This window comes from Pelodiscus sinensis, chromosome 14 (genome assembly GCF_049634645.1).
Source record: "Pelodiscus sinensis isolate JC-2024 chromosome 14, ASM4963464v1, whole genome shotgun sequence".
Taxonomy (NCBI): Eukaryota; Metazoa; Chordata; order Testudines; family Trionychidae; genus Pelodiscus; species Pelodiscus sinensis.
In genome coordinates, this window is record NC_134724.1 from 26,793,622 (window position 1) to 26,815,715 (window position 22,094).

At 38.9% G+C, this 22,094-nt stretch overlaps 1 protein-coding gene across 2 annotated transcripts in view; it reads left to right on the forward strand.

Moving 5' to 3' along the window:
- UNC13C (unc-13 homolog C) overlaps positions 1–22,094 on the forward strand; it is a 437,647-nt gene that overhangs the window by 109,303 nt on the left and 306,250 nt on the right. For both annotated transcript variants that reach the window (XM_075897272.1, XM_075897271.1), the window contains 2 exons: positions 11,786–11,857; positions 19,783–20,002. In XM_075897272.1, the coding sequence (XP_075753387.1) occupies positions 11,786–11,857; positions 19,783–20,002 (292 nt within the window). The remainder of the gene's footprint in view (positions 1–11,785; positions 11,858–19,782; positions 20,003–22,094) is intronic.

Below are 22,094 nucleotides of genomic sequence, written 5' to 3' on the forward strand. Positions count from 1 at the left end.
TTTGATCTGGGCCAAAGCAATGTAACTCTCACTGATTTGGCATTCCATTGGGTGTAAGAAATACAAGTACTTTATAGATTCAAAGTGGGAGCAGTAATATAGCAGAAAGTATTTAGCAGATTGAAGTCAGGTAAAACATTATTCTCTATGGGTATGTCTGCACTAACCCCCTAGATCGATCTTGATTTGCATGTTGCCAGCTGGTCGCTATTTTAGAAATTGACTAGCCCGAAGTAACTGCCCGCGTCTACACGTGGCAGTGAAACGGGATTCCGAAATAAAGCCCTAACTCGAATTAGCTGGTAAACCTCATTGCAGGAGGAATACTGCAGGTGAAAGAGAAGCAATTACATGGCCCTTGAGCAGTGTTCCCTCTATTTTTTTCCATCCATGTGCAGAATAAGTTTTGCTATATGTACTGTGGCAAGTGCTGATGGGCACCACCACTAGAAACACTTCATGACAGCTGTGGCTGCCCCAGGTGGCATTTGAATCTCTCCTAGGTGACTGCCCAAGTGCTCAGCTTATGGGAACACTGCACTTGGGGTAAGTTTGTTATCTGTATGGTGTGTATCTGTGTTTGTGGTGTGCTTGCGCCTTGACTAAAATATACCAGGTGATCTGTTTGGAGGACTATGTTTTGACATGTGTACTGAGCCTAGCAGCCTGTTGGACAAGGCCAAGAACTGAGACCTTCTTAAGGAGGACTTGATCCCTAAGCTTTTTAATACCCATCAACCCAAGGGCAGGACTATTCAAGAAGACCAGAGCTTTAAAAAGGCCACTCCTAAGCAAACAGAGGAGACAGCAAAAGAAGTGGTTAACACGGGAGTTGTGTGAGGGAGTTAAAGGGGGAGGGGACTAGATACACTTAACATTCTTTAAACTTGAAGCAAAAAAAGCCCTGATTTAAAATAACAAAGGAACAAGTTTCAGGAGTATAAAGATAACACAGGCAAAATATCAGCAACAATGTGGGGATGATCCAGTTATTGCACCTAATACAGCATGTAAATCAATAGAGATTGCCTATCTCCCAGAATTGGAAGGGACCTTGAAAGGTCATTGAGTCCAGTCTCCTGCCTTCACAGCAGGACCAAGTACCATCCCTGACAAATTTTTGCCCCAAATGGCCTCCACAAGGATTGAACTCACAACCCTGGGTTTAGCAGGCCAATGCTCAAACCACTGAGCTATCCCTTACTTGCTGTATGGGCAGGTGGCATGTATGTGTATTCAGTGCAAGGAACTCCTGACCTTTCAAGTCCATATACATTGGAGAGCAGAGTGGCTGAACTGAAGCAGCTAAGGGAGACAGAAAAGTACACAGATGAGATTTTCTGAGACACTGTAGAATGGCCTCACCCTGATCTGGCAGCTTCTGTGCTGTAGAGGAGGGTGAAATTCCCAGGGAAGAACTTCCAACTGTAGTAGAGTGATGCGATCCCATAGTTTGGACCTTCTTTCCAAATTATGATGTGGTATCCTCTCGAAGGACATGCCTAGCCTACATCCCTCTTTCTAATGAGGGATGTAAATTAGGGAGATTAAAATTGCAAATGAAGCTGGGATTTGAATTTCCCATGCTTCATTTGTATAATGGAGGCCGGGCATTCTTTCAAAAAAGGGCTTTTCAAAAGTGAAACCTCCCCATTTTCGAAAGAACAGTAATGCCTGAAAAAATGAGGTTTACAGGTTCTCTCTAAACTGAGTTTTGGGTTTTTTTTCCCCAAAAGAACCATGTCTAGACAGAGGTTTTACTTTAGAAAAGCCCTTTTTCGAAAGAACGTATGGCTACCAGTATGCAAATGAAGCATGGGAAATTCAAATCCCAGCTTCATTTGCAATTTCGATCTCCCTAATTTATGTCCCTCTTTCAAAAAGAGGGATGTAGTCTAGACATAGCCATACTGAGGATATCTCTCCATAGCAGGGAACTTATTAGGAAAAGACAGGTAATGGTTATGGGGAATTTGATTGTTAGAAACATAGCTAGCAGGGTTTCTGATGACCACATAGTGACTTGCCCACCTGGTGCGAAGGTTGAAGATCTCTTGAGACACTTAGATAGAGTCGTGAGAAGCACTTACAAGGAGCTGGTGGTCTTGGCATATGTAGGTTCCAATGACATAGGGAAGGAGGTCCAGGAGGCCAAATTTAGGCTGCTACACAAGAGATTAAAGTCCAAGAGCTCAATGGTGATATTCTCTGAAATGCTTCCAGTTCCATGCACAGAAACAAGTTAAACAAATAGAACTACAGGGTCTCACTGCATAGATGAGACAATAGTGTAGAGAGAAGGATTTGGATTTATTAAGAACTGGTGAAATTTTTGGGAAAGGAGGAGGCTATAAAGGAAGGATAGGCTCCACCTAACCCAAAATGGAACCCGATTGCTGGCACTTAAAATTAAAAATGTCATAGTGAAATTTTTAAACTCAGAGCTGGGGAAAACCGACAGATGTGGGACAGTACGTGGTTCAGACAGACACACTCCTAAGGAGAGAATCTGTGTGTGGAGATTCTCTCAGTCCTAGTAAGGAGGAGAGGATGGGAAATGATAAAATACATGAAGGACCTGATCTGAAACAGTCAAATGAAAAATAGTCCCATTCAGTTACATCATGTAGTGACAAGTTTTTAAAGTGCTCATAAAAACCAGTGCTAGAAGTTTAAATAATAAAATGGATGAATCAGAATGCCTTGTATTCAATTAGGATATTTATATAATAGGCACCACAGAAATTTGGTGGAATGAGGATAATCAATGGGACATAATACCAGGGTACAAAATATATTGGAAAGACAGAACAGGTCATGCTGGTGGAGGAGTGGCACTATATGTGAAAGAAAATGTAGTATCAAATGAAGTAAAAATCTTAAACGAACCAAATGGTACCATAGTTTCACTATGAATAGTAATTCCAAGTGCTATTAGTAAGAATACAGCAGTAGGTATATATCACTGAACACCTGATCAGGAAGGTGATGGTGATTTTAAAATGCTCAGGAAAATGAGAGAAGTAATTAAAATAAAAAACTTAGTAATAACAGGATTTTTAACTATCCGCATGTTGACTGGGTACATGTCACCCCAGGACAGGATGCAGAGATAAAGTTTCTTGAAACCTTAAATGACTGCTTCTTGGAGCAGCTAATTTTGGAGGCATTTTAGTCCTAAGTGGAGCACAGGATCTGGTCCATGACTATAGCTGGACTGCTTGGTGATAGTGAGCATAATACAATTAAATTTAATATCCCAGTGGCAGAAAAAACACCACTGCAGCTCAACACTGTAGCATTTAATTTCAGAAAGAGACACTACACAAAAATGAGGCGGTGAGTTAAACAGAAATTAAAAGGTAGAGTGCCAAAAGTGAAATCTCTGCAAGCCAAATGGAAACATTTTAAAGACAACATAATAGAGGCTCAACTTAAATGTATACTAATTAAAAAATCCCGGAAAGATAATTAATCTGACTCCAAATTTTAAAAAGGGCTCCAGAGATGATCCTGGCAATTATATGCCAATTAGCCTACCTTCAGTATCAGGCAAATTGGCTCAAACTTCAGTAAAGAACAAGATTGTCAGACATATAAATGAACATAATTAGTTGTGGAAGACATGGTTTTTGTAAAGGGAAAACATGAATTAGAATTCTTCAAGGGGGTCAACAACAGTGTTCCCTTTAAGATGTGGAGCACCACAGCTTCAGAGGTGATTAATCAGCCCCACCCAGTCAGTCAGTTCCCTGCAGGGGCCCTGAGCCTCTGACTAGGTAAGAGTGATTAATCACCTGTGAAACTGTGCTGCCCCACAGCTTAGAAGGAGTACTGGTCAACGTGCATGTGGACAAGAAGGATCCAGTGGAAATAGTGCATTTCTTTTTCAGAAAGTCTTTGACAAGGTCCCTCACCACAGACTTTTAAGCAAAGTAAGCTGTGGATATGAGGGATGGTGCTCTCGTGGATTGGAAACTGGTTAAAAGAGAGGAAACACACAGGAGGAGTATATGGCCAGTTTTCAGAATGGAGAGAGGTAAATAGTGGTGTCCCCCAGGGATCTGTTTTGGCACAAATCCTATTCAACATATTCATAAATAATCTGGAAAAAGCAGTAAACAAAATTGGTGACTGTAAAAATCTGGAAAAGAATCGCTCAAAGTTGTGAGAGTAGGCAAAGCAATTGTAGATGAAATTTAATGTTGATAAATGTGAAGTAATGCACATTGAAAAACATCCAAACTCTACATATAAAATGATGGGGTCCAAATTAGCTGTCACCACTCAAGAAAGTAAAAAACAGTGAACATGGATAAGAGAATAATTAAAAAGGGGATTGATAATAAAATATCATATTCCGATATATAAATCCATGGTATGCCCACTTCTTGAACACTATATGCAGATGTGGTCACTACATCTCAAAAAGAACATATACTGGAATTGGAAAAGGTTCAGAAAGGGGCAACAAAAATGATTAGAGGTATGGAATGGAGGAGACTTTTTGGGTATGGAAAAGAGGTTACTAAGGGGGAATATGATGGGTCACCAGATGAAATTAATTGGCAGCAGGTTTAAAATAAACAAAAGGAAGTGTTTCTTCATACCTGTGGAACTCCTTGCCAGAGGATGCTGTAAAGGCCAAGTTATTTTAACTACTGGGAGGGAGATTTTAGAGCATCTGTCATGGTGGTGAAAAGCTGTGACATCTGGAAAAAAGGAAGGAAGCAGAAGGCCTGACAGCTAGAAGAAAAGGGTGGGAGGACTGAGATCGCTCCAGTAGGAAGACGGGCTTTTTTAAAAAAAAACTAACAAGGGAAAGGAAAACTCTTTCTTCTGAGTATGTGTACACGTCGGTTTACATAGCAATCAACAAAGTTGTGAATCTTTTTCCTGTTCCTTGCTTAATTATGACAAGCCCTATCTATCATACACCCTCAAAGTTTCTGTTACTTCATCTTGTCTTTAGGTGAATGCTTCAGAACCTTTGTTAAAGACCTTTCCACTGCCATAGTTATTAATTTCACATTTCTGTAATATGATTCCTGTGGGTCTAGTGCACTGTCAACTTTAAATATTTTTAATTGCCTAATTATCTGCTCAGTTGCAATGGCAAGGCCTCCAAACAGCTCACATTACTATCTGAGAAATTATATGTAAGTTCTTTGAATGCAACCTTCTACTTATAGCGGGAATTTGAAGCTAAAACTCCATGTAAGCTCTGGTCACTGCCATTTTCTCCTGCCTCTCAAGGCCACAGTTGTCCTGTTGTAAGCATACTTATTTTTTGTGTATTTCGGATAATTATTTAAATTCCAGTTAATCTTGTAAACGTTTTTGTTGAATGCTCTATTGTTAGTCCATGCCTCCAAATAGTTTACTGATATCCTTTGCCTGTGTGCGGGGTCTCATTGACTTCAATGCAGCTCCACATTGGCACTCCAATACATTCACATGCCATAATTGCCAAATTGAGGCCTGAATGGGCAAAAGGTGGATGAAAAGGGAATGCCCTATGCATGCAAAGTGATAACTGGCAAACATCATATAATTTCCACAATTCTGTTGTTTTGTCTGTTGGGAATAGACATTTATTTCAGATTTATTTACATATCTATACAAAATGTATTATGGGCTAGGTGTGGGGTGAAGAGGAAAAACTGGAGAGAATTAATCAATAAGAAACACATAAAAGGATATTGCAGACATTGTAAGGTAGGGGGTTTAGAAGACCAAAAAACTGAGGACAAAAGGATGAGGAGGAATATGGAGATCAGCAAGATTGTGTTTGGAAGCAAAAAGCTTATGGAGGCAAACACAGCCACTCTATAGAAGGGTAAGAATATGTGAACCAGTTGAAGGAGAGAATGTCTGAGAGATCACAACTGCCCAGAGACAGACAAAATAAGTTTCTTCTGGCATTTTCCTGGCTAGAGGATGGGTGAGGCAGAAGGGTCCATGTGCCATCAGGTAGGTGTGATGCTCCTAGAGGAAGTACGCTTAGAAAGGGCCAGCAGGCCCTGGCTGTGCTTCATCTCTTTTCTCCACCAACCCATGTGTTCCAGGAAGTGGCTTCTCTACTATCTTAACTATCCAGCAGACCTCTTTCCTTTTTGTCAGCACAACAGGCAGCTTTAGTCACTTCTCACTGAGCATTTTAATTATAACTTAATTCTAATCCCAACATGCTTCTGATCACTACTTTTCAGAGTTTCTGCTACTGTTGCATTTTATATCATTGTTTTCATTATTTAAGACACTAACCCAAATTCATAAGTGATATATAAGTTACTCATTAGTCAGGGGTGGGAGTGATTAGGGATGCACAAGGGAGTGCAAGTGAGTGTAACACTAGGTTGTTGTAAATTACATACCAAGGAGCTGAGAGAAGGTATTAAAAAAGCATAAGTTAAACTAATACTTTCATACACCTTCCTGTTAATTGCTTTTCTTCTGCACCCATCTCTCTCAATATAGCATGTAAGTAACACCTGCATAGGTTCCTGTACCAAATTTACAGGTGATGATGATAAGATGCAAGTTGGTTTTTGAACGTGCGCATAAGAGAGTCTGATGATCTAACTTGTATACTGAGAGTACTAGACAAAAGGTGTATATTAGACCTGCTTATTTGGATGTGCCTCTTAATTTGCCTTCAGGTCTGATATCAATGCTTCAGTTACTAGATGCAACAATTAGCACTGTAGGGCTAAATAGAGCAGTGTAGATGTTTGAACTCAGGCTGCAGAGAGTGAAGGGGAAATGTCTCAGTCTGAGTTTGAGCCAAGCCTGAATGTCTACATTGTTATTTTTAATAGCATGAGACCAACTCTGAGACGTGTTACCACAGGGTTTGTTTTGCTGTGTAGACACATCCTGAGACTATAAGTTCCTCACAGCAGGGGCTTTCTACTTTTTCTAATTCTCCTTTAGTACAGCACAGCATATTCTGACAGTGCTACATAACTTATAACTTTGCTCACTGAAATCTCACTAAGCTCTATCCATAAGGACTCCACTTTTGCTACTTTCTCACAAATCCCAGGACATGCAGGAAAATGAGGATGAACACAGCGATGGTTTAAATAGCAGGCTGTTCTCAACATTGAGGAAAGGCGCTCTTTCTGCCCTGACTCCCTCATTACCAAGCATTTAAATGGGACACAGTGTCAGGCTATGTCTAGACTACGGAGTTTTATCAGGAAAAAGTTACGCAAATTGCCACAATTTGCATTCCTTTTTTCCTATTGTTTTTTTTGAAAGAGGCTTTTCCAAAATTTGGCCCATCTATATTTGGCCACAGTGCAGATGGGCCAAATTTTGGAAAAACCTCCTCTTTCAGAAGAGCCCTTCTTCCTTGTGGCATGAGGAAGACAGGGCTTCCAGAAGAGTGTGTCTGCTCTTCCACAAAAAATGTTGGAAGAGCAGACGTGTTCCCTGGATACGGAGGAGTTTTTCCGGGATACCTTATAGAGCTAAAGGGACCACTTGATAAGATAGTGTGACTTCTGGTTTGTCACCAGCCATCTACACAGCTTAATACCCAGACACTAAACACAACAACTGAAATTAAAGTGAGTATCACAGCCCACAGAATACTAGACTATTATGTGCCACAGTCAGTAAATAGGAGGGACTGAAATGAACACATGCTGAAGGCACCCAAAATGGCAATGAATGGGTTAAAAGTGAGTTACACCCAAATAATCTTGACAAATGACACACACACATATGCAACAGAGGGAGGTAAAAAAAATGCCCATGTCATTACCAGTATCACCTGGGGGAAAGTTCCTTCGCTTGCCATATGCAGCAATCAGCAAGACCTGGAGCAAGTGAGCACGAATCAGCCAGCCAAACTCACAACACCACCACAGAGTGGTGTCTCTCCCTTCCAGTGTCCCATTTCCAGCCACAGTCATCTCTGGTGTGTCAGAGAAAGGAGATCAACCCCTTAGAATAGTTGGGAAGGGGGGGGGAGCATGAATTCCTTCCTCTCCTCTGCAGTTGGCTGGCTACTGCCTTGAAATATGTTTTCAGACACATATGACACAAACTGCAAGTGAGTCCCAGAGCTGCTGACCCAGCTTCCATCACACCCTTGTATTTTATAAATTCATCCAGCTCTTTTCACAAAACAAATTAAGCTGTTTGCCCCCAACAACTGTTCCAGAAGTAAACCCCTCTGATGATTAAAAACTTTATTTTAATTTTCAGAAGAGTTACAGGATTTCTGCTATATAATTCATAAATATGTTATCCCTGCCTAGGGACAGAGGGTGCCAAAAGAGGAACATCAAGTCTCCCCTCTTCTTGTAGATCCAAAGTACATCAGAAAAATCTCTTCTGTGGGCTGGCTCTTTGGGCCTTTTATCCACACTGACCACTAGGGATGCCAGCAATTTAATTTGGTTGCACCCCTACCATCATTATGTACAGTTTAGATATAGTTCTGAGCAAGGAATAATAGATAAACTGTGCAACTCCCAAACATGGTTGGGGGAGGGGTTGCCTCACAGAAAATTCCCTCCTTTTCTCCACCCCTAGAAGGTTAGTAGTTTGCTGTTGGTCTACACAAATAGAAAATAACATCACTCCCCCTACAGGCGGGTACATTATTGCAGGTCATGGTAAGTATTCCATCCACTCATTGCCCAGCATGCTCATGGTTGATGTTCTTACTCTCCTCACAGTCTTGCACTAATGCATAATCTAACTCAATGTCTAGTCCAAAATGGGTAACACCACATATTATAAATTGAAAAGCAGCGATTATTTTAAGAAGCAGAAGAGACTTAGGGTGCATCTACACAGCACAGTTATTTCTAAATAACAATGCAAGTGTTTACACAGAAATTCCATTATTTCAAAATAAATTCACAATAACGGATCGTTTATTCCAACTTCTGTAAACCTCATTCCATGTTGTAGCAGTAGCGTGGACCCTCCAATTCTGCTATTTCAAAATAGCTCTTTCCCTAAGGCCATTCACACTAATTACTCCCCAGTAGCTTCTGGGGTTCTAAATTGAGGTAGCAGAACCACATTAGGGAAGTCTGCCTTGGACTAATTTTGAGGCTTCCCTGTAGTGTAGATGTGCTATTTCAAAATAAGCTCTTTCGGAGTATTTCTTCCGGAATAGCTTATTTCGAAATAAGTGTGCAGTGTCGATGTATCCTTAATAATTAGAGGTCCCAACTGTGAAGGATCTTGTTGAGGGCAGCTTAGCATAATTATTTTTATAAGCAAAAGAGTCTTAGGGTGCATCTACACAGCACAGTTATTTCAAAATAACAATGCGAGTGTTTACACAGAAATTCCATTATTTCGAAATAAATTCAAAATATCGGATCGTTTATTCTGATTTCTGTAAGCCTCATTCCATGCTTTAAAGAAACCAAAAGCAAGCAAGCCAACAAGGTATGTGTATTTAACATATTAATTCCTGTCTGAGTCCTTCCATACACTGGAGATCCACTGGCCATCAGTAGAGATTGTTGTCTACACACGTGTAGCTTCATAGCATATTTTGGCTCCTTTTTCTCTTCTCTGATTGGTCAGCTCATGTTATGTAGCAATGTTATAGCAAGTTTGAAAGGCAAAACCTTGAAGATATTTAAATCACCTCTGTCATAGACATTCTATCTTTATCAGCCTTAGCAGCACACCCATTTTCAATGTGCCATAGAAATAAAAGAGATGGCAATAGACAGGCAGACAGAATTATTTAGTTATTAATGACCATCTAAGAAAATTAATGCTGAATGAATCTCACAGACTAGGTAAATTGCTGAGAATTTAAGAAGGAAAAAAGATTGCTGGGAACATCTATTAACTGTAATAGAATAGTGATGAAGCAAATCAAATATTTCCACGCCATGGTCTTTTTCTTACACCATAATTAGTTTCACAAGATTAATAATTTTATCTCTCTCTGCAAGTTTAATTATCATCAAGGGAAACTTGTTGAAAATAGTATAGCTAGACCAGCTGAAGAAAGTAAACATTTAAAATGTTAAAATGAGCAGTCTTAATATATCTAAGCACAAAAATCAATTTCCAATTACCTCCAAGTTCAAAATTAAACTGGAAAGAATGTAACACCTTCACTCCAGCCAAAACGTAATGAACCAACTCCTCGGCGGGTGGAAATCCGTGCAGCGGTGGTTCAGTATGTGGTCACCAAACCAGATAATATAGTAGGCCTGGCAGTATAAATTAAGAACATTAGAAAGTAAGGAAGGAAAAGTATTTCAAGAGCTCCTGTTAACATGAATTAGAGATCTAGCAGGCAGCAATGTGAACATCTATATGATCCCTACCAGGGTAATAGACTAGAGGATTTGTAATGGCCATAACTGATCACCCTTAATTCCACTAGACCCCAAGGGAAGAGATGTGAGGCAAGGCAGAGGCTGGGTAAGCGAAGAACGCTGATAAAAGCATTCAGACACTCCTGAAATGATTTACTGTGACTGAGAAGGAAATGTTTTAGTTTGGCTTCAGAGGTAACAATATTTTACAATGATGTCATGGTATTACGGCTAGGATTTTGTATCCTGGAATAAATCCTTTCTGTTCCCCCAAGAATGAAAGGGACCTTCTGGCTCTAGGACTGGTACAGTTTCTATACAATGGTAGTATTTGTGGAGGATGTGCATGGAGCCTAATAGCACACAAGGCTAATTTCTATGGGCACATCCCCCTTCTTGATGTTACACCTTCAGGTTAATTGTTAAGGACCCATTTTATGTGATCACAATGACAACAAAGAACACACTCAGGACCTGGAATGGCATCCAACCACCTTGTTTTTTGTAAAAAAATAAATTTGTTGTACCTGCTTTTTGCCTTTTTGGAGCTGGTGGGTAGAAATAAGCCACATAAGTAATCAGCAAGGTCTTAAGTGTAAGTCTGTACTGGCTTACTACTGCCTGCTGATGAGTCCCCCGGATGCCTTTTTTTAAGCCATTGGAAGTACTCATGGACGTGCTCAGCACTATGTAGATTGAATCCCTATCATAACTCCAGATGAATTGCCATAAATCAAAACAAACAACACTGGGCACTCCCCCCACCTGGATTTCATCCCAGTCTTCAGAACCCAGCAGCCATTCTTATAGCCACTAGTCTGAACAGCTGGGCAACGGGAAAGCAAGAAGGGAGACAGAATTAATCCTTTCCTAGCAGAAGAGTGCTTTCACTGTACCTGTATCCTGTCAGAATGCTGAGTGAATATTGTTAGCTTCTTTAATAGACTTGTTTTCTTTTACTGTAATGAAATTTTCTGCAGCTTTTTTAAGACAGGGAAATATTTTACATGCACACAAATGTTCAAAACCGTCAGCGACTTATAAAAAAAATGAATCAGGCTGGCAACTTGAAATGTAAGCCCACTGCAAAATAATCTCTAAATTGCTACAGACATCCCGCATGCATATTAGGGCACATGAATTTGCTTGGCAAAGTGGAAAAAATGGTGACAGCCTGTTGGATTAAAAAAAAAAAACTGAGCTGCAAAATCCTGAAAAACAGGTTTTATATTAAGAATGGCAGCTCAGCCACGCATTGCCAATAGAAACAATGATGATGATGGAAGGTGTGTTTCCTTCGCAACATTAAAAGTTCTGTGCAGTAAACAGTAACTGAAATGTATTAATCACTGTTACAGTTTTGCTTAAACTCACACAGAATAACATTCTCAGCCACTCTTTTTTCCATTAGATTCTATAGTTTGTATGGTTTGTGGTAACTTTTTTGTGTGTGTGTTCACTTTAAATAGACACTTGCTGCTCGAAAGTCTGGTATATCTCTGGCCATGGTTATCCGGACTTCCATAAACAATGAAGAAATGGTAAGTGCTTTTCAGAGGAAGTTGTGTTCATTTAAGTAATGAACAAACTTTGACAGCGCTATTTGAACATCTATTATTAATGTTATGCAAAAGATCATGATGATGTTGTAAATTTTGTTTAGTCTTGATTGGCCTTTTTCATAGTTTTGCTGTTTGTTTATTTATATATTTTCTGGTAGCACCACGATGCTCTTCTTTGTGTAAGTACCCTGTATTGCTAGATGCTGTACAAACCTACAGAAAGTTATGCTCCCAATAGCAAATTTTATACTTTTAAAAAATAGCAAATCTTTGAAGTAAGGAATATCTATATTTATTTTGTCTCTCACAAACCCAGAACTTTTTGCCTTCACTAAAGTAAACCAAATAAGGAATGCTATATCAGGCTGTTAGGATCATATATTTATGTTAAAATAATAAATGACCCATTATGTTAATCTTCGTAATATATGGTTTGGTCTAATATATTGGTTCCTAATATATTGGTCTAAGCATATGGTATGAAAAAACTGGATTCTTTGAATACTTCAGAAATCATTTAGCTCTTTGTCGTTCCTGGATAGAATAAACGGTGCCATTTACTATGTGGGGGCTTTCAGATGAGACCATACATAATCAAATTCTTGTCTGATGTGACAAGACAATATTGATCTTTTATCCCTTTTCATAAGAGCAGAGATTGATTCTACTTATCCCTTCCCTTTTGCTGCATAACCTGGCTAGTTAAGCAGCCTTGCTATATCTAACAGGCTAAAAGGTGTTACATAAATGTAAGAGTTTTGTATCCCCTAAGAGTGTTTGTCTGCTCTCTCTTTCTGAATAATTTTAGTCTTGATTCTGGCATGTAACCCATTTGTGACTTGATTGATCTTTCTTCTGTCATGACACTCACTTGAAATGGGTCTTAGGAGACATTTCTGTTTTAAAACTTTCATTTTATGTGCATTTTGTTTATGGAGAACTGTCATTTTAAAGATGTTTAACAGTGTTGTTCATAGGCTTTTGATAAGGGTCTACCTGTCTTTCCACTCCTGGTACTCCTTCTGTATCATAGTTTACCTGTTAGATTAGAATGCGGGGGCCATGTTTAATTTTTCACTATTGATAGTCACTGAGCAGATTTTTGCCTCCGATAATAATAACCACCAATAACAAGGAGTTTGGTGGGTGAATGGTTGGACTAGAATGATTATTTCCCACATAAGCTTACAGTGACAGTCTTTCAAAGCCAGTTACATGCTGATAAGTGTTAAATTCTGACCATAACTATTTCCCACCAGTATTTTGCAAAAGAAGATTGTTTTAATCAAGAGCACAACAGATATCATTTCCTCCATGGAGATGCAAGTAATTTTACCTGGCTAAACCTCGCATGATTAAACAGAAACTTTAATTTGAGGGACAAAGGCCACCCCTGTGTCTCCACCTAGTTACCAGTCTAAACACATTCTTCTATGATTTATTCTCCTTTGAGAAAATGAAATACGTTTAATTGGTTTAGAATACAGTTAGGCTCCACAGTGGAGAAAAGTAGAGAGGCTGCTAGTGGGCAACATGTTGATACTGAAGACTTCAAAGGAGGTCCCGTGATTTGACTGGAGATGGTGTGCAGCAGGAGTAGGCAATAATTTTTTGCCGGGAGCCACTTCAGAAATTTTTGAAGTGGCCCCGGGCCACTCTGGAAGAGGCGGGGACTCAAGCAGAAAGGGCAGGGCCAGGATTCTTCCCTGCTTCTTCACCCACAGACCATGATTGGCCTTTGCCCCCACCCCAAGGTTCTCCCTAGGTGCCCAGGCCCTGGTGGTGGGAGGAGACTCCACGTGCTCCCCCTTCTGCCCCCAGGCCAATCAGAGCTTGGAGACAGGGGAGAGCGCGAAGCCTCCTCCCACCCTGCCAGGAGCATGTGGTGCCATGTGCTTCTGGCAGGGTGGAGGAAACTTTGTGCGCTCCCCCAGACCCTAATTGGCTTGGGGGCAGGGGAGTGGCAGGGCCTCTGTGGGCTGAATCAACCCACTTTGCAGGCCACATCTGGCCTGCAGAGGCCCTTTTGTCCACCCCTGGTGTGGAGCCATAGGTAATGTTCGGTAAAATAGCCATAGGTTAGTACTGTAAAATAGAATGATGATGTGGAAAACAGCTAGTGTTTAAAATTATCCTTTTCAATAAAGGCAGCAGTTACCTTGGCTGAAGTCTTAAAATAGCAACAAAGGTTGTTAGAGCAAGAGAAGAATCATAAAAAAAAGACAAGAGGCACAGAAAAGTATAACCTATCTAGACCAAAATGCATCACATAACTAGTGCAAAATAAAACTGTGTGATGTTTCTTTAATATGATTATTAAAATAGCTTGCCACATTTACAAAAGTTGAAAATAATATGTATTACTAACAAACACACACCAAAAAACGTTTTCCAAACATTGCCCACTATGGTGACAATATCTATCCATTCAGTTACTGACTCAAATCAGGAAGAAAAGGGAAAGGCGAATGATTCAACACATTCCTTTTCACAGTGTTTTGTTTTGTTTTGAAGCTACTACTCTAGACTCTCCCTCTAGAGAGGAAGCAAGTTCTACAACTGACATATTTATTGTTGTCAAATGCAAGATAATGCAGAACAGAGAGACTAATTTTAACCACACTGTTCGATTCTGAATTAACTGTAAACCCTCTGGGGGAAAAAGTAGGGGCCCTTTCAGACAGCTTCATGAAAATGTCTGCTCAATACATGTCAGGGGTCAGAAAAGTTAATACAGCATTAGGATGCATAAGGAATAGGATGGAAACTAATACTGCATATCTAAGACTGTTATAGACCTTGAAATTGATAACTGTTTTCACTTCAAGTCAGCCCCTATCAAACAATATATACTGTACCAGAAACGCGTCTGAAAACAGACAACAAAAACAATTACAAGCATAGGAAGACACCTACGTGATGAGAGAATGAAAAGATTGAGTCTGATGGTTTTACAAAGGAGAGAAATAAGGGCAGCCTGTCATATGACAGTTGTTATAATGAATGGCATAGCAAAGGCAAACTGGGCGCCTATAGGGGGCATACAATAAAATTGAATGGCAACAATTTTAGAAGTTGATAAAAGGCTATACCGTTCTATCCAATCTATACGTAACCAGTAGAACGCTGCCACAGGGTATCATTGAGAACAAGAGCTTAGCAGGATTGAAACAAGAACCAGATATTTACATAAACAGTGGGAACATCCAGTTATAGACAGCCTTACAGTAAGGTAATGGAGGTAAACCCTCAATCTTTAGCTCACAAGGCATCCATTAATTGACAGGATGGGCAGGTTATTTCCTTACTGGGTGTTTTTCAGCTACTTCTGAGGTGTCTGCTACTGCTCACAGTTTGAGGCAAGAACATGGGCTGGCTGGACAACTGGTTTGAGCCAGAAAATTCTAACATCTAATTTTCAGTTGGTGATCTCCAGCAGGAATAATTTGCCACCTACCTCCCATAAATTAAACTCTGGGAATAGATTGTATAAGGATTGCTGCCCCATGCATTGCTACATAATTATGCTATGTAGTCAATGCATGTAGGCTAAGGCCTGATTCAGCAGAGCACTTCGGGCACGTCTAAACTACATTCTTATTTCGAAAGAGGAGTGTAAATTAGGGAAATTGAAAGTGCAAATGAAACGTGGATTTAAATATCCCATGCTTCATTTGCATATTCTCATTTGAGTGCTTTTTTCAAAAAAGGGTTTTTTGAAAGTGAAAGCATAGTCTAGACGCGGTTCTTTTGGGGGAAAAAAAAACCTGTTTCGAAAGACCGTACTCATTTTTTCAGGAATACGGGTTCTTTCAAAAAAGGGTTTTTTTTCAAAAGAACCACGTCTAGACTGTGCTTTCACTTCGAAAAACCTTTTTTTTGAAAAAACACTCAGACGCAAATATACAAATGAAGTGCGGGATATTTAAATTTGCATTTTTGATTTGCCTAATTTCATTCCTCTTTTGAAAGAAGAATGTAGTCTAGACATAGCCTTAATGGCTGCATCTACACTGTACCATGGTTTGAAATAAGATATGCAATTTGAGCTACGCAAATTGCGTATCTTATTTCAATCTTATTTCAAAATAGCTTATTTCGTAATTTAGCACTGTTTACGTAGCGCCAAATTTCGAAATAACCTGTTATTCCAAAATGTCCCTTACTCTTCATAGAATGAGGGTTACAGGGACTTTGGAATAGTGAGCCCAAAATAATGGGCTTGCTGTTAAAATGCGGGATGGCTATTTCGGGATTCTCCAGTATCCTGAAATAGCGTTGCAGTGTGGACATAGCCGATGTTTGCTGAATGTTGTTAACTTCACTGGGACTTAATTAAGTGCTTAAAGCATAAATTTAACTGCTTTGTTGATTAAGGACCATAAAGTTGTAGGTCTGTGGTAAGTCTCTGGTGCTCAAAATATTGCTAATTGGAAGCATAATTATTTGTTTTTGTCCTTTTCTTAAAAGGAATAGCATGTTCTAATAGCATGTGACATAATGCTTGAATGAAATTATCTTCAGCAAGGAGAATAAGTGGATAATTTTTCAGTGGTGGAGGATTTTGCTGTGCATTAACAATGCCTAGATATTGCTGTTATTAGAGCTTTATAAATATGAACAATAGATTAGGACAGAATACTATTACAAATGAAAGCATTCTGATGATGAGATAATAAGGTACATACAATTATCCTTTTGCTGCATGTTAAATAACACAAAGGCCTTTAATTGTTATTGTTTAGCAAGAAGCTTTTCTTAACAAATATATATACACAAATGTCATTCATAACGTTATACCGCCTTTTAGCAAATATGAGTACATTATTTTTTTTATTTCAAAGGTACACCTTGTAAATCAATTAGTTATTCAGACAAAACATTTTTTTATCCTTGAGTTTCCCTGGTTCTAAATAACAAAAAAACAAAACATGGATTATTTGGCTTCTGTGCTATTTCAAGAATTATATATAAGGTGTTTCTTTCAAGGGCTACTAAAATTATTTATTTTGATATCTTTATACAATGTAATGGTCTAAATGTTACAAATGAAATATAGCCTGTGAAAATCAATGGAATTGAATAGGATGAAAGACAGGGCAGGATTTGCACTGACAGACTAATGAGATCATATATATTATAGCAGTAAATCTGCAAAGGAATCTTCAAACATATGGTCATTTCTGTGAATTGTGATTAATCAACATTACTGTATAAATGTGGTTTGAGATATTTTTGAAGATTTTTTTAACCTCTGTACCTGTCATCTATGAAAGGAGCATTCAAGAAATTGGGGAAGGAATGGAACATGTTGGACTTTAGCAATCATGGCTAGCAAAGGCGTTCCTAGTTGTTATATATCTACCAATGCATGTTACAGAAGCTTTAAAAGATTTTCCCGCTGGGAGAAGACCTGACCCAGGCAGGGAGCAGTAGAAAAAATATGTAGAGCCACTTCCTTGGCTTGTCTTGCACTTCACTGTTGCACCCATCCCATCATCCCATTGTTTGAACTCACAGCTGTTTACTCAAGTTGTTTTCAGTCTTATGTTACTAGAGTTGACATGCTGTAGAGCTTCAAAGTTATTTGGATCACATGAGTTTGAACCACAGCAGAATTTCTGCCCAATTTTGCACAGCTAGCTAGGCTGCACATTGTACCGATTACGGTGAGGATGCCACAAGTAATTTATTTAAGTTTCCATAGCTATTTATTATTAGTGATATTTCAATCATGATAACAATTCAAGGTCCACTTACATCTTATTTGGCGACATACAAACAATTAACACAGAAATAGTCCTGGATCCAGAAAACTTTCAGGGAATACATTAGACTGCTCATTGCCACCCCAGTCAAAAATTATCAACTATACACTAATATGTGGCAGGCAAACAGGAGAGGAAATAGAGGGTCAACATTAGAGTAGAAACAGGTGTCAGCATAAATTAATCAAAACTGTAGTCTCAAAGGCCACAGCTGATTGCCTGCCTAATCTATAACAGACACTGACTTGTAAGCATCACATAGGTTTCAAAGAGAGGTTTAAAAAAGACAGGTGATGTCTCTTCAGTTGGGGTGGGGAGTTTTGTCCAAGCATAATAGAGGAATCACAAAGGTGTTTACAGGAAGAGCAGGCAATTGAGGCTGGTTTCATTGGTAGTGTGAAGGCAGGGACTCAATGTCACAATGAAAAATTACATTTTTGAATAGAAGAGGAAGTCTCTATGTTGGAGAGGATTCATAATAACAAGGGGAAAAAAGCTTCAGTTCCAATCCTCCTAATCTTTTCCTTGAGCCATGTTCAATACATGGGTTTACATTAAAATATCTACTTCCTCTTCCTTTCCAGCCATAGGGTATGTCTACACTGCAACACTATTTCGAAATAACTAGCACTATTCTGAAATAACTGCCTGCTGTGTAGACGTGGACTAAGTTATTTTGAAATAAAGTCAAAATACTGTCAAGCTGGAGGACTTCTTACTCCAACTGCTGTAACCCTCATTGTACGAGGAGTAAGGGAAGTCGGAGGAAGAGTGCTCTATTTTGAAATAAGTGTTGTGTAGATGCTTCCAATTTCAAAATAAACTATTTCGAAAAAAGCTATGCAATTGACGTAGCTCAATTTGAGTAGCTTATTTTGAGTTAAGCCCTGCTGTGTAGACGCATATAGAGTGCAGCCTTGTCACACTTCAGCTCTTTCTCACTCTGCTTTTCATAAGCAAACCCGCAGGATAATGTGAGGCCTCGTTTTCATGTGTTTACCAAGTTTTCAAAATATCCAGCTTCCTCCACAGCTGTCTGTAAGAGGACTGCTCCTCCTTCACAACAGGTTTTTTTAAAAAAAACTTATTTAGAAATAGACAAGATTAGAACTCTTAGCAGGATTCTGTCAGCCATCTCCATGTAATCAGAGAAACAAAGTCAGGGCCTGATCCTGTGTGTATGTATGGTGCTGAGCATTACCTGACAGCTGCTGAACTACTATTCTCACTGATATCAGTGGAACTTGGAAGCATTCACTACATGGCACAGCTGAAGTGAGCTCTCAAAGCTGAGTAAATTGAATAGTAAGAGATGCTGTCTGTGGAAACCTATAGGGTTTTATACACTTGTTTTATATACAGACCTACAGGGGTAAGTTTGTCAGTGTTCAACTGGCTTTTTGGCACTAATAAGCTTGATTTCAGTTTGTTTTGCTATGCTAATTAGTGTATTAGCACTAATTTTTGACCAGGAGTGTTAATGAGCAGCAAAATTTGGACCCAGGTCCAAAGCTGCTCTCCATCAGTTCTGAGGTTTGATTTGGAACCACTCCTCTTAAGAAAAAGAAAGTCTTGACTCCTGGAGGAAAAGTGTTAGACTCTGTACTGCAGGAAAACTGCCAAAAATGGAACTCATGAAACTTGCCTACTTCAATTCTGTGGGGAGACAATACAGAAATGAGATTTAAGAGAAGGCACTTTCTACATAATAGAGATATATTCCATGCAATGTGTGTAGTCAGAGAAATCCCTGTAGGAAGCATATACATATTCAGGAGCCCTATATTTAAGGTAATTGCCTAAAAGTATCTGCAAATGTAATGCTAATTATTTTTTCGCATTTCCATCATCACGGTGAAAAAAATGAATTATATTGGACTCTGAAAATATAATTTATCAAATATGTCTTAATGCTGCTGTTGATATAATCGTTAAACTAGGTCTTTCAGACAACCTGCTCTTCAAAGCAAGAGGTGACAGGAGTAGTTTAGTATTTTGCTATAATTTGACGTATAATCTGATATTTTATAAAGATGTGATGTATTTTATGAACATTTTAACTGCATGTCACTTGTGTGAAAGAACGTTGAAATCTAAGATTTTTTTTAATGATTTTTCCTCCATCCCACCCGACAGAAAATGCATGTTTTCAAAAAGACATTACAGGCTTTAATCTATCCAATGTCATCAACCACTCCTCATAACTTCGAAGTGTGGACAGCTACAACTCCCACATACTGTTACGAATGTGAAGGTCTCCTTTGGGGCATAGCCAGGCAAGGCATGAGATGCACTGAATGTGGTGTCAAATGTCATGAGAAGTGCCAAGACCTCCTAAATGCTGACTGTTTGCAAAGTGAGTATTTTGTGACAGCTGATATTTTTTACAATACTTCACGCCTTTTGACATACTGTCTGTGTTGGCAGACACCCACATAAGTGAAGGGCTGGATTCTCAGTTGGTGCAGTCAGTGGAATGATGTTGATTTACTTGAGCTAAGGATTGGGACAGCATCTAGGGTACACCTGTTGTTAATTTGGTTTGGTCAGTTGTTTCTGCCGATCCTCCGTCATTCAGTTACAAAAAATGACTTATGACATCAATATATTGTCTACTTTCTCTTGCAATCACTCACCAGAAATAATTGAAATCATGTGACATAATCCCTGTTCATTTTATTTCATTCAAAATATATGAAAATGTCAGAGCAAAAATAAAAATGGAATTGCGGCTGCTAGTGATTACAGTCACCATAATGTACTTTCTGCAGTCACATTACCTCATTAAAATTTTCTCTGTGTGGCCACAGTAAAGATATGTTAATTGCAGTCATTGGGATTAAAAAATGGGGAACTGAGTCACAAATCCGTCCAATTTAGGCTTAATCAGTTTTTGTCTTTATCCTATTTCAGACATAATTATTGTTACTTATAGGGCTCGTCTACACTGGCCCCTTTTCCGAAAGGGGCATGTTAATTTCACAGATCGTAATAGGGAAATCCGTGGGGGATTTAAATATCCCCTGCGGCATTTAAATAAAAATGTCCGCCGCTTTTTTCCGGCTTTTAGAAAAGCCGGAAAAGAGCATCTACACTGGCCCCGATCCTCCGGAAAAAAAGCCCTTTTCCGGAGGATCTTATTCCTACTTCAAAGTACTTATTCCTACTTCAAAGTACTTCAAAGTAGGAATAAGATCCTCCGGAAAAGGGCTTTTTTTCCGGAGGATCGGGGCCAGTGTAGACGCTCTTTTCCGGCTTTTCTAAAAGCTGGAAAAAAGCAGCAGACATTTTTATTTAAATGCCGCGGGGGATATTTAAATCCCCCACGGATTTCCCTATTACGATCTGTGAAATTAACATGCCCCTTTTGGAAAAGGGGCCAGTGTAGACGTAGCCATAGTGTCTGGAAGTACATTTAAGCCAGATAAATAGTAACAGACAAGACAAAATTGGTAAATGGTCCCAAGCTACCATATTCTGGAGCAGGAGGAAGTTATTTCCCATCTTTCATGTTAGTTCTCACCTTCTCCATCTGCTATGTCTAATCCTTCATTCCTATTCTTCACTTTCTGTTGTGGTGTTTCTCCAGTCAAGAGACTTAAGGCTTTTATATATTTCTACATGGCAAATGACTTACTCTTTATCTAATTGGCTTTTAGCACATTAACCCACACATTACACGTGTGAAAACTTCAGTTATCCAGCTTCTACATTTTTCCTGACCTCTTTCCAGTTTCTGGGTCAAATTGTGGTGTGTTTTTTTTTAATGGCTTTGCAGTTTCTGGTTCATGCTGTTTTTGTGTCACCCTCCCCTGGCTTTTCCCTGAAAAGGAAGGGGAATATTTAAGATCGCTCGCTTTTTTGTCTTTTACTTACATCAAGCATGACATATTACTTTTGTTCTGTAGCAATAACATTTTAAGATGATTAGCAAGTCTATATAAAAGAAGAACTAGGAAAAGCAAACACATGCCAACAATGGTTTGCCCTACGTTTTACCTCCTCTGTGCTCATTTTCTATATTTAATAGAAAATATAGCTATCAAAGCTCTTAACCTTACCATTAACAATTCTTCATTTTATATTTCAGTGTTATAAATCAGTTTATTACCTGTGTTACCCTTAATTGGTTAGAAAGGTGGTAGAAGTATGGAAAATGATGATTCTTTAATGTCACATTTAATAATATTTTTTTCCCATTCAAAGTTCAGTTTTATTTGTGAATTGCTATTAAAAATCTTCATCTGAAATTTTGATGTGAATGCATTTTGAGGTGTATGTTAGTTTTAGGTCATTTATATTTTGTTGCTTTTGTTTGTACTCTGGTATGAATAAATGAATAAATACATATGAAGCACCAGCTGTAAAAATTACGGCATTTTCCCATTGAGAAATATGCTTCTTTGGAGTAATCGTAATAAGAGTTTTAGTGAATACATGAGACTTGA